We start from the raw sequence: 11587 nt of genomic DNA, 5'->3' as shown, positions 1-11587 counted from the left end.
TGGAACGTGTCAAGAATCGACCGGAAAGAAGTCTATTATCATCTCTTTTGCGATATTTACATATATCTATATATATAGATATATTCGAACGCGTGTTACGAAGATGTGTAGTCGCGCCTTATTCTCGAGATGCAAAATAGAAATTTCAACTGCATAGTGTATATCACGCTAAAACGGCAATGCTTGTACCCTTAAATATTATAACAAGCATTTTGTTCTTAAAATGTTTTAATGTGTCTTTCTTGTTTTATCCCAACATATAATATAAAGACCTGATATAAATCTGATATAATCATTCAAAGTTTAAATGGTCTTCTAAGAACGAGAAAAATGTTGAAGATTGTATTGCTCCTTGGTGCATTCGACATCATTCTATGTGAAATACAAAGACAAACAAGACCAGACGCTATAAGCCAAGTACCATCTTGCAGAAATCCGCCTCTATGTTACTTATCGGATACGTACAAGACGGAGTCCAAGAGCATATCGTTTCTACCTTATGCGAATTCTCAAAATTACGGCAGGCAACAATCGAATCTTGCGCGCAGTTATCACAGTGGATTTGGTTTGTCCGCATCACCAGCTTATTATCCGTAAGTGTTGCCGTAATTAGTCAATAGTCAATCGTAGTCCATCAGTCGTGACAATAGTCAACGACATGACAAATGACATGCATTTTAGCACTTTTGATCCCATCAGTGTGGTGGCGTCATTAGCATTTTTGGCGTTTTTACTGCAATCATTCGCTTCGCTTTTTGATCGTTCAAGATCAATTTTGCCAACGATAGTCAGTGGCCGACAATCAACCATGGCCGACGTGATATTGCCGGAATTTTCGACACACGTGTCACGTGCCTTGCGAGAATACGTGAGTACTCTAAATTAAGTGAAAAATAGTAGTAAAATGGCATGATATAACGATGCGCGCACTTTCAGGAAAATCTCAACGAGGATCTAGAAAGGAAGTAATTAATAACATACTCATTAAATTTTTTGCCGTTTACATGTGACTCTCTATATAACAATTTCTGTTGCTTGTCATTGTACAAGCGATTTTAACGCAATAATAAATCTATAAATAATTTGTTTTTTTTTTTTTCTTAAGAATACATACAGGTAATCGACACAACAGAATCTCTGTAAAGTCGTATCTTATTAGCACATATAAAACCTAATTTAATTTTTGTAGTTGTCAATAGTTGTCCAATGTAAATCTCTAAATGTAACTCTGTCGTACACAGTGTGTTAGGGAAAATGTAACGACAGATTGTATAGTTTAACACAACACGGAACAATGTAGTTTTACAAAAACGAGAAATTAATAAAATGAAGATTACGCAATATTCCGCTTTGCATTCGCAAGCTTCGCGCCGATTTGAGTTTCCTTTATAAAATATAATTCATATACAAACGCATAATGTAGACTAAATACAAACTACAAAATTTGTTTGTTAAATTTTGACTTTTGTGATGTACAGAAATATATTGCTTGCACAATCATATTCATATATATATATATATTTTTTTTTTTTTAAGTTTTATTAAGTTAAAAAATATAGAATTGTATTCAAGTCAATTTATTAAAACGATTGACTTTACTTTAAGCATATAGTCAATAGTATCGCTATATAAGATAAAAGTAATCAAATTGATAATTTAACTACATACGTTTCACTCGGGTTTCTTCGCTAGACTCTTGTTAGAATTCTTATTATTTAACGTAATCTTTACAACTCATCATTACATCCTCCGAATCTTGCGTCCAAAAGATACAGGTACCAAATTTTTGTCTGACATTACCAGGGAACTCTAGTAGATGGTATGGCTGGAGCAGGTCTATAATAAATAACAATTACTATATAAATAGACAAAATATATATGTATATTCTGTGCGTGCGTACGTGCGCGCGCACAGAAGAGTACTAGTCATTATTCTGATAAAAATGATAATCGGAATATTAAATCTTCTCAATTACTTACTTTTTTCCCGCAATTGGTTTATAATATGGATGCGTTGTCATAAGACCGCGTCTTTCTTTATTTCGCATCGTCTTAAGAGCCAGATCTGTCCCTTCTTGGTTATTATTAGATCGGGATGAAAGCGACATGAGATTAGGCGTATTGCTCTTTAATTTATTCAAAATAGCGATATTCTTTGCACTCATAGGCTTCTGTCTATTCATGTTCTCCTTGCCCATTCGATCATTACTCTGTACAATCATTTTATTAGTTGTTCCAGGCTTCTTTATCTGCTTAGATGGTGTGCTGTCGTTTTCACTATTTTTATCGGACAATATACGCTTTCTAGCTATTCCTTTTATGGCAGATTTCTCACGTGGAGCTTCCTTCAAAGTTTTGTCATTCTGTTCATTACTTTCACGACTACTATTTTCATCCTCTATGTTGAAGGTACTATCGATATTATTATCATTTGGCGCAGCATTGAAAGTGCAATTCAAAACATTTGTACTGCAAGTATCACGTTCTTCCTCATTCGTTTCCAATGCTGTCACAATTATTGGAATAGGATTATTCAACGGATCCATTCCAGCCATACTTAAACAATTGAAGACGTTGAAATCTTCCGCAGTGTTCACCATGTCCGAATCGGACCATTTAATATTTCGAAAACCTTCGAGCAACTTGATTAATTCTTTAAACTCTAGTTGCATCTTATCAGTCATTGTTCCGTAACCTTTCACCATATTATAGTAATTCTGCAAAGTTTTACTCATCATTTTTGTTATAGTGTTGATCGAGTGCCTCTCGCATTGCATAAGACCACCGAGCTTCATCACATGTTGTTGCATTCCGGAAATCCAACATTTCTCAATCCCAGAAATTTGTAAAGACAGTTTGTTTTGCAGATTCTCATCAAGAGGTTCGCTTTTCAGAGAAGCAGTTATCTCCTGTATCTCCATTTCAATCGAACATAATTCTTGCCATGTTTCTTCCATTTGCACTCTAAGAGAATCTCTTTGCCGTTGGAAATGGTGCACAGACTTGTTAATGCGCAACTTTCCACTGGCGTTTTGTTCTTCTGGCAACAAAACATCATTAGCTGCTGTCAGGTTGTGAAGTCTTTCATCCGCATCCTTTTTGTAAAGTATTCTACAGGCTAATATCTTATCAGAACTTTCCAAGGCCAACATCTTCTCAATCAAATCTTTTTTCTGATCGTAGAATTTTGCCAGTTTGCAGTGTACATCCGTCAACAATTTATTTGGCTTGTTTTCCAATGTCGATTGCAACGCGCCATTCTCAAAAGCTGCTAATTTTGATTTCAAAATATCTATTTCCTTTTTCTGTTCCTCAACTATCTTGATGTAACCAGCGACGTGCATTTCGCAAGACACGTTCTTCTTGGCGTTTGATTTGATCTTCTTTGCCCGATTCGCGTATCTCAATGTATTATACGTGTCCTCATAGGTAAGGCTGGAGGGACCAATATTAGCTATCATAACGGTATGGCAATTACCGCCGAGTGAATCTTTCAGTAACCTAGTAAGCTTGGAATCTCTATACGGAATATGTTTTATACCATCCGCAAGATTATTTATACAATTTCCAAGAGCCAATAAGGATTTGTTGATGTTAGCACCTTCCTTAAACCTTACGCCTTTACATCCAGTTGCTGAAGCTCTTTCGGATCCCGCTAAATCGATCATGGACAATTTGACTCGCTGCACTTGACTATCCAGCTTATTGATCATCTTGATATATACTTGGAAAACTGCATGACTTCTACTACTCTCCTTGTTTGCATCTGTCGGATGTTGAGTACGATTCTTATTACCTTCTGCCAATAGTGACAATAATTCCTCAGCGCTTTGGATAGCGATTGGTTCTAATCCAGCAACCACAACTCCGCATCTACCATCTTCCCTCAGATGTAACTGACCAGTCTTGTGCAGCAAGTTTTGTACATTCTCGTTATATATCTCTAGGTAAGATACACCCAAATTAAATTCACGATGTTTACTCTGATTTTCAATTTCGGAAAATAATTCTGCCACAGTACGATATGTAATACCAGGATCTTCTCTGTTTCCTAGCATAGTGTGAGTTTTACCAGCACCAGTCGCGCCATAAGCAAACACAGAGCAATTGTAACCTTCCAGAAGACTACTAATTAAACTTTTGGTGCTTCCCTCAAACACATCAACATTGGTGGATGTAGAGTCGAAGATCCTGTCAAAGATAAATTGCATCTGTTTGTTTTGTCTTTTCAGCATATCTCTGCCCTTCTGCGCCACATTGTGAAAGAAGAAAGGCGTTGCTTGCTCCTTTGGATCAAAGATCAGCATTCTGTCATCCACAACTTCGATGACTGTTCTGCTATTATCTTGCAGCTCACGTTCATTGTGGGGACGTACTCTTACAATCACCTTAATCGATATTTCGGAAGAATCATCGGTTTTTACAGCCGTAATGCCGCTTGTGCTCGGCTTGGCCGATCTAACAGTCGATAACAATTTCTTTTCCGCTTTCCTGACTTTATTCGGCGAGTACGCCTTGCCGAAGTCTTTCTTGTTGAAAACCATCGTTTCGACGTGGTAAGCTACAAATACCTAAATATCGATAGTTTTTATTAATTTGTGAGCTTTGTAGATCTCAATATCATGCTTTATGGCGAATAAAAAAGGAAAATAACAATAAGTAGCTTACATTGTCATAACATCGCGGCACCGCCGATGCCGCTGACACTATCAGCCGTTGCTTCGAGAACTTTCAAACGTTTCCAACGATACTCCTTTTATTCAGCATACATGAACGCTTTGTTCAAAGTGAGTTTCGTCGCACAAGCGCAGGAAAATGAATAAAAGAACAACACAGCTTTACGAACAATCTCGCCACTAAATCAGACACACAGAAAGCCGTTAGCGTCACGCTACAATTTTCAATTTTGAACGCCGATGACGTGTGCAGTAGCGCAAACTGTGAAACACTCAAATGCTAGGGAATATCGCTCTTTTTCAGACTTGTTAAAGAAGAATTTTCAATGCAAAGTATATATTCACGGAGAGAGATGTTTCCCTTCTCAACTCTTTTAAGTTCCATGACCGATGCAGACAACGGCGCGTGTCCGTTCTTGCTGATTCTCGTCGTTTTCGGTCGTTCTTATATAGAGTTCTCGACAGCTCTCTCGCAGTGGAACCATACTCGATATTTTACTTTCGTCGATGTTATCAAACGAGCTATGAATTTTATGTGCACGAATTAACACTAGAAAAACGATCACACTCATAACGTAAATTGTACACGATACAAGGAACACCAATTTTTACGTATATTTGAGAATCGCTATTGTTTATTTTAATATCTCTAACCTATAAGAGAAATGAAAAATGTGTTGGAAAAGCGGCGGAAAGGAGGATTATTAGCACGGTGCTGAATTGCGTGAGATTCGGAGAATAGGATGGTCTTGCAAAAAGTTGGCTGTGATTTCGTAAAAAGTTTCCGACATGTGTGCATACGAACGAGCGAACCTCGCGGTAACAGGAGCTTCCAGCGATTGTACATGGCATTACCACGACTTACACCGCAAGAGGTAAAAGTTATCAAGTTTAAATCAATTCTCTTTCGTGCACGCGTATCATACGTGTCGTTTTGTCACAGGTCACAAACGTTTTGCAAGCTAACGAGTATACTAAAGAATTCTCTGGTTCGAGTTCTATAAAATATTATGATTCCAATCAGTTGGCATCGAATAATCCTATAGAAGATACACGATCGGAGGCTCAATGTCTGTTGACAAAAGGTATAGTATAAAAGGAAAACTGATTGATTTTTTAGAAATACTCACTTTGTGAATTTCTTGCTCGAATCAATTGTTTGGTCATTTTATCAGTCAATAAAAACTAATAAAAAGTGATGGCAAATAATACAAATTGTGTACAAGGTGATTTCGATAATTTGAATCAATTCTTACAGATGTCCGCAGATGCACTTGCAATAATAAAATTTCCAATCTCTTATTCATAGGTATATTATTGGGTGTTTTCGATGGTCATGGTGGTGGTGCTTGTGCACAAGTGGTGTCAAAAAGACTGTTCCATTATATATCGGCATGCTTATTACCACCAAAATTGCTGCAGCAATACTTGAATTCCATTGGTTCCGACAGAAACTTAGCATTACTTGAAACCTTCAATGACAAAGTAGAATTTGTAGCCGAGATCAGAGATCTTTACCAAGCTAGTTTTTTAAATTTTGTAAAAGACTTGCTACAATCGGATACCCGAAAAGAGTTTCAAATGGAAAGGGCTCTAGAAAATGCGTTTCTCAGATTGGACAATGATCTGTCGAATGAAGCTCTATTACAACTGAATAGGAAAGACGCGGCGAGAACTCTCGCTGTCGCAATGTCGGGTGCGGTGGCTGCTGTGGCGCACATAGATGGCCCTCATCTGCACGTCGCTGGTGTCGGTGATTGTAAAGCCGTTTTAGGAGTACTGTCAGGTTCCGTGCTCTTTCGTTATTTTTTTTGTTTGTCGTATGTAGTATTAAAAAATGATGCACGCGCATTAATGAATTGTACGTCATTATTGTTTAGAAAACGATGGATGGTCAGCTAAAATGATGACGGTAGAACATAACGCTGATAATCGCACTGAGGTAGAAAGAATCTTATCGGAGCATCCGTCAAACGAGAGATCGACTGTAATTAAAATGGAAAGACTGCTCGGACAATTGGCGCCGCTTCGCTCGCTAGGGGATTTTCGCTACAAGTGGAGTAAAGACGTCATGAAGAGAGTCGTGGTGCCGGTTCTCGGGGAGACGGCGATTCCGTCGAATTATCATACGCCGCCATACCTAACGGCCAATCCAGAAGTCAGGTATCACAGACTGACACCTAGGGACAAATTTCTCATAATTGCCAGTGATGGATTGTGGGATCTTATTTCGCCCTTGCAAGCTGTGCGCTTGGTGGGTGAACATATGAGCGGCAAAGTTACGCTCAGTCCATTGAGATTACCCCGTAAAAATATGAAATTGTCGGACATAAACGAGATGTTGCTGCAACGCAAGGAAGGCTTGAAGAAGAAACCTCTCGACAGCAATGCGGCGACGCATTTACTAAGGAACGCTCTCGGTGGAACAGAATACGGAATAGATCACGCCAAGTTGTCGCAATTGTTAACTCTGCCGAGCGAAGTGGTACGGATATTTCGCGACGACATCACCGTAACAATTGTTTACATGGATTCGGAATTTCTTAGGCATTGTCCTCCCTAAAGCTGTCGCAATTTCTCGCTATTTTTCGATACTGCTGTAAATCATCTATTTGTAAATCAGTATACAGCTTGTTATTTATTTAGTTAACAATAAAAACAATTTACATGAAAACAGCATTCTGATTATCAGTAGTGCATACGTATGTATTATATATTACATAATATTTTCGCGCTATCTTACCGCGATTTCAATTAGCCAACTTTTTTTAAATCGGCTAGCCATGCGATTCGATTCCAATTTTTCGCGAGCGCGATCACTGGTAAGCCCAGTCCCGAATTTAAATAATCGAATAATACATGAGAACGCTTTAAAATCATAATCAAAGGTGGTTAGGAAGTAACTGCAAAATCTATATGATGTACAATTAATTTGTTAGGTACATATCATAGTGATTATATAGTGATGCGTTAAACACAGAATTTGCCATACCTCGCGTAAACATGTCACCAACATTTTTTTTTCTACTTTGCACTTTATAATAAAAAATAATCTATCTCTCGTCTCTAACTGTTTGATAAATCTAAGAATTTTTTATCTCAAAATATATATAGTTTATTTAGTAATATATATAGTTATAGTTATGTATTATTTTCGCTAAGTAAACAAGCGATAAGCTCACGATGCCAGATTGTATCCACTTTGCGTGTCGCGTTTGGAAAAAGAAAAAATTGAAAGTAAAGAGGCGACAAAAGAGTAATAAACTCGTTTCCGAGCATATTTTTCATGCAGACACTGTCGAGTGTCAAATATTAAAGGAATAAGGCAAGCGTGTATAACTAAAGATATTCGTTGAATCAAAAATCTGTTTACTTGATTACAAGAGAGTTTAAGGATCCCTCAACCCTCTTGACCGAAATCTTCCTTAAATTTCTCTAACTTTGTCATATCCTCCTCGTTCACTGTAGGACGGGTCGTTGCTAGCGATTTCAACATATCTTTCTAAAAAATTACAGCAATACAATATATTAAAAATTAGACAACAATATTAAAATAATTTTGTAGGCGTATAGCAAACGTAATGGTCGCAGTGTCGAAAAAGTTCGACGACTGAATCAATGAAAAAACCCAAAGTTTATAACAAGATTTTATTGCTTTTGACATGATGTTTTACATAATCTGCATGACGTTCAATACATTCGGTAAGATAACAATGGAATGTCTAGAAAGCGTATCGAAAATCTTTTGATATCTTCTTCAATTCATGGATCAAACTTGGATGTCCTCAATATTCTCTCAATATCCTCAAATCGCTCCTCTGTTAAGCACAATTTAATTTTGGGGAACAAAAAGAGTAGTCAAGCAGGTTCCGACCAGATTCCAGCCAATTACCAATTATTCCTCAAAATTTAATTAATTAAAAAAGAAGCGATTGAAGGATATTGAAAAATGTGTGATCAAAATATCAAAAGAATTCCAAAACGTATTTCAGACATTCATTGTCATCTTACCGATTGTATTTAATGCCATGGGGATTACATAGAACATTAAGAGCAACAAAAAGGCTTACTATAAACTTTTTTGTGTCCCCCCCCCCCCCCCCCAGTCCTGAAACTTTTTAACCACATCATGTAGAAAAGAAGGAATGGAAAAGAGTCAAGTCATATTTATATTTATAAACTACCCTTACCATGGTAACTGGTGGCTCGTATAATTTATCACCCTCTACTTCCATCCAACTCATTTCTATAGCAGCTGGATCACCAGGGGAGCATGGAGTGAGTAAATCATCAACGATAATGGAAGGATCCTTCGGTGACGGCCCTTTAACGCGCTTAAAGTGCGTAGCCGTTTGCACTTGTCGGACTGGCTGCATTAGAGCATCTCGTACAATAATGCTTATATCAGCCCCAGAGTAACCTTCGGTAGAGGCCGCTAATTTCCTAAAATCTTCTTCCGTCAAACAATGCGATGTGTTGCCCAAGTGAATCTTAAACATGACAGCCCGTGCTTGTTCCTCGGGCAATGGAATGTAAATCCTCTTTTCGAATCGTCGTCTGATCGCAGAATCCAGGACCCAAGGTATGTTGGTTGCACCCAGCACAAGTATACCATCGTTATCGGATCCTACACCTATCAGACGCAGACAAAACATCAGTAGAACAATTTTTATTCGTATTTACTTCATAGGCAAAGGACAAGCAAACGATGCAGATACTATTATTGATCTTTTTAAGCATACCTTGCATCTGAACTAGAAATTCTGTTTTTATCCTTCTTGCGGATTCTGATTCATTGTCGGAACGTGACGAGCAAAGTGAATCTATTTCATCAATAAATATAATGCTAGGTTTGTGTTGTCGTGCTAGTTCGAACAAATTTTTTACAAGTTTTTCCGACTCTCCTAACCACTTGCTTACTAAATCCGACGATGATACAGAGAAGAAAGTAGAGTTGTTGGCTTCTGTCGCTACTGCCTTTGCCAAATATGATTTACCAGTACCTGGTGGCTAAATAATAAATTAAAAATACATAAAAAATATTTTGAATCAAATTGAACTGCATGTAATTAAATTTGTTAGATTTTAAATTGCTTACCCCAAATAATAGGATACCCTTCCAAGGTATACGTTTTCCAGTAAAAAGATGAGGAAAACGAATTGGTAAAATAACTGCTTCCTTCAAAGCTTCTTTGGCTCCGTCAAGACCAGCCACATCATTCCATTTGACATCTGGCTTCTCGATGATTATAGCTCCTTCCAATTTGCTCTGTAATTTTTTCTTTTCAGGATCACTATCTGTATCACTGTCACCACTGTCGCTTTTCTTATCTTCACTCTTAGAATTATCTTCTCCAGCTTTAACCGGCTTCTTCTTACTCTTCTTCAAATAAGCCTTTAATTTTTCGGCTCTCTCTAAATACTGCACACATTTTGCTCTTATGCTTTCCTTTGCTCTGTCTCCATGTGTCTCGTCTAATATCAATTGTTAAAGATATTCATTATGGTAACTTCATACAAGTATTGTTACTTTTATGTATATTAAACATCAGAATAATGCACCATATTAAGTTAAGTCATAAAATATTTTCTTAATACTAGATATTATTAAACTCATTGTCAGACATACATTTGATCGAATGTAGGAAGTATTCAACAGCATGCTCGTATAACCTCAGAGCTTCTTCATAGTTCTTATTACGATCCTCCTCTGTGGCCTTTGTCACAAGTTCTATAGCTTTCTGTAAAATCATCGATTGCTTTATAAATCTGCCAACATCTCTCGTATTATCCAAATACAGAATATTTTTCTTCCAACCGGCAAGACAACCAATTCAAGTTGTACATGAATTCTGCAAAGCTTACCTGCAATATTCCCGAAGCCATGCCAACTTCTTTTCAAGATGTTATGAAAAGTCAAGTATACACACAGCACAGGCTGTTCGCACCTGTTAAGCCGCTGAAACGACTTGTCAGTTATGTAGGTAATCTTCAAAATCCAATGTTACGACGTCACCTATCGGTGATACCACGCTACTTTGTCGTTGTAACCATCACCGATGTGATTTTCGTAGAATCACAGCAGTCATTGTGACGAATCTCTCTCTTTCTCTCTCGGCTGAACCGAGTGCCACTGTTCTTCGTTGAACTGGAGAAACGTCTGCGTTCTTACGCAGTCTGATTCCCTTGCTTCCTATAGACCGTCGCTATGTGATGAAACTCGAGGAAATTGAAAACGCGTATTGAACTGTTCGCAAAATAACGCCGGAATATCGTTATACTTTTCACAACTGTTGCGGACAATTTGGACGTCTGCTTCGTAGGAGACGATTCATAAAATGCGACTGTTCCTGGAACAATGTTATCACTGTGAATGTGAAATTCAGGGTATGCTTAAACAAGCTGAAAATTCATCACCATTTTGTCCCATCCTTAAGACATGCTTGAAAATGTTTGCTTTGGAAATCGATATGCTCTTTTTCGCCTTCTTATTGGCTGCAGTGCATAGACATTAGTTTCCTCGGTAGAAATGGACGTATGAAAATGATGCAAATTCAAGAAGACAGATAGTGAGTTTTACTTCAAAAGTCCCTAAAAAGCAATTTATGAAAATTCGCCCAAATTGCATGTCTATTATTACGTGCGAATCATGTTTTGAAATAGCGAGAAAGTATTATGTAAATTGAGATAAAAATTAATACTTAAATGATGTTACAAAGAAAAAGGAATAAAAAAACTTTTAAACTAGATATATTTGATTTTTTTGTAAAAATAAAAATTACTTTTAGAGCTATACATTCCATAAAAAAAATACACAAATTTAAAAAAGGATACTTTATTAGTAAAATTTTTTAAATTGCAATATTTTTAGATGAATGTTTAGATGTTTGGATATGTTGTAATTTAAAAAG

General features: G+C 37.1%; 4 protein-coding genes across 5 annotated transcripts; 2 read left to right on the top strand and 2 right to left on the bottom strand.

The window, feature by feature from the left end:
• The first annotated feature begins 330 nt into the window (after positions 1-330).
• Positions 331-1343, top strand: LOC105673555 (uncharacterized). The gene is made up of 3 exons (XM_067358753.1): positions 331-593; positions 682-868; positions 937-1343. Exons 1-3 carry the CDS (start codon positions 331-333, stop codon positions 967-969), a joined length of 483 nt encoding a protein of 160 aa, XP_067214854.1. The 3' UTR covers positions 970-1343.
• On the bottom strand, positions 985-4928 carry Klp67A (Kinesin-like protein at 67A). Its single transcript, XM_012369271.2, has 3 exons — positions 4669-4928; positions 1981-4571; positions 985-1836 (listed from the first exon to the last, which is right to left on the bottom strand). The coding sequence occupies exons 2-3, from the start codon at positions 4542-4544 to the stop codon at positions 1797-1799; spliced, it is 2604 nt and encodes an 867-aa protein (XP_012224694.1). The 5' UTR covers positions 4545-4571; positions 4669-4928; the 3' UTR covers positions 985-1796.
• Positions 4929-5121: 193 nt separating this feature from the next.
• Positions 5122-7350, top strand: Pdp (pyruvate dehydrogenase [acetyl-transferring]-phosphatase 1-like protein, mitochondrial). 2 transcript variants are annotated; one of them, XM_012369272.2, is made up of 4 exons: positions 5122-5551; positions 5620-5761; positions 5935-6462; positions 6557-7350. In XM_012369272.2, the coding sequence occupies exons 1-4, from the start codon at positions 5420-5422 to the stop codon at positions 7237-7239; spliced, it is 1485 nt and encodes a 494-aa protein (XP_012224695.1). In that variant the 5' UTR covers positions 5122-5419; the 3' UTR covers positions 7240-7350. The 2 variants fall into 2 exon arrangements, with proteins under 2 accessions (XP_012224695.1, XP_012224696.1); XM_012369273.2 differs by having other exon boundaries at positions 5124-5551; positions 5986-6462.
• Vps4 (vacuolar protein sorting 4) lies at positions 7296-11131 on the bottom strand. The gene is made up of 6 exons (XM_012369275.2): positions 10542-11131; positions 10306-10417; positions 9775-10151; positions 9419-9686; positions 8867-9309; positions 7296-8178 (listed from the first exon to the last, which is right to left on the bottom strand). Exons 1-6 carry the CDS (start codon positions 10560-10562, stop codon positions 8077-8079), a joined length of 1323 nt encoding a protein of 440 aa, XP_012224698.1. The 5' UTR covers positions 10563-11131; the 3' UTR covers positions 7296-8076.
• Between the last annotated feature and the right edge of the window lie 456 nt (positions 11132-11587).

Source organism: Linepithema humile, chromosome 7, assembly GCF_040581485.1.
Source record: "Linepithema humile isolate Giens D197 chromosome 7, Lhum_UNIL_v1.0, whole genome shotgun sequence".
Classification (NCBI taxonomy): domain Eukaryota; kingdom Metazoa; phylum Arthropoda; class Insecta; order Hymenoptera; family Formicidae; genus Linepithema; species Linepithema humile.
This window is presented reverse-complemented; position numbering and strand designations above follow the sequence as displayed.

What these genes read in the sequence shown, in the direction of transcription:
- LOC105673555 (XM_067358753.1), top strand. Translation starts at nt 331, where the DNA reads ATGTTGAAGATTGTATTGCTCCTTGGTGCATTCGACATCATTCTATGT. An exon ending in GCATCACCAGCTTATTATCC is followed by an intron (nt 594 to 681) that starts GTAAGTGTTGCC and finishes CATGCATTTTAG; the next exon opens with CACTTTTGATCCCATCAGTG. An exon ending in CACGTGCCTTGCGAGAATAC is followed by an intron (nt 869 to 936) that starts GTGAGTACTCTA and finishes GCGCACTTTCAG; the next exon opens with GAAAATCTCAACGAGGATCT.
- Klp67A (XM_012369271.2), bottom strand. Translation starts at nt 4,544, where the DNA reads ATGGTTTTCAACAAGAAAGACTTCGGCAAGGCGTACTCGCCGAATAAA. An exon ending in AAACCAATTGCGGGAAAAAA is followed by an intron (nt 1,837 to 1,980) that starts GTAAGTAATTGA and finishes TATTTATTATAG; the next exon opens with ACCTGCTCCAGCCATACCAT.
- Pdp (XM_012369272.2), top strand. Translation starts at nt 5,420, where the DNA reads ATGGTCTTGCAAAAAGTTGGCTGTGATTTCGTAAAAAGTTTCCGACAT. An exon ending in CACGACTTACACCGCAAGAG is followed by an intron (nt 5,552 to 5,619) that starts GTAAAAGTTATC and finishes GTTTTGTCACAG; the next exon opens with GTCACAAACGTTTTGCAAGC. An exon ending in CGTTTTAGGAGTACTGTCAG is followed by an intron (nt 6,463 to 6,556) that starts GTTCCGTGCTCT and finishes ATTATTGTTTAG; the next exon opens with AAAACGATGGATGGTCAGCT.
- Vps4 (XM_012369275.2), bottom strand. Translation starts at nt 10,562, where the DNA reads ATGGCTTCGGGAATATTGCAG. An exon ending in CTTCCTACATTCGATCAAAT is followed by an intron (nt 10,152 to 10,305) that starts GTATGTCTGACA and finishes AATTGATATTAG; the next exon opens with ACGAGACACATGGAGACAGA. An exon ending in AGGGTATCCTATTATTTGGG is followed by an intron (nt 9,687 to 9,774) that starts GTAAGCAATTTA and finishes TTTATTATTTAG; the next exon opens with CCACCAGGTACTGGTAAATC.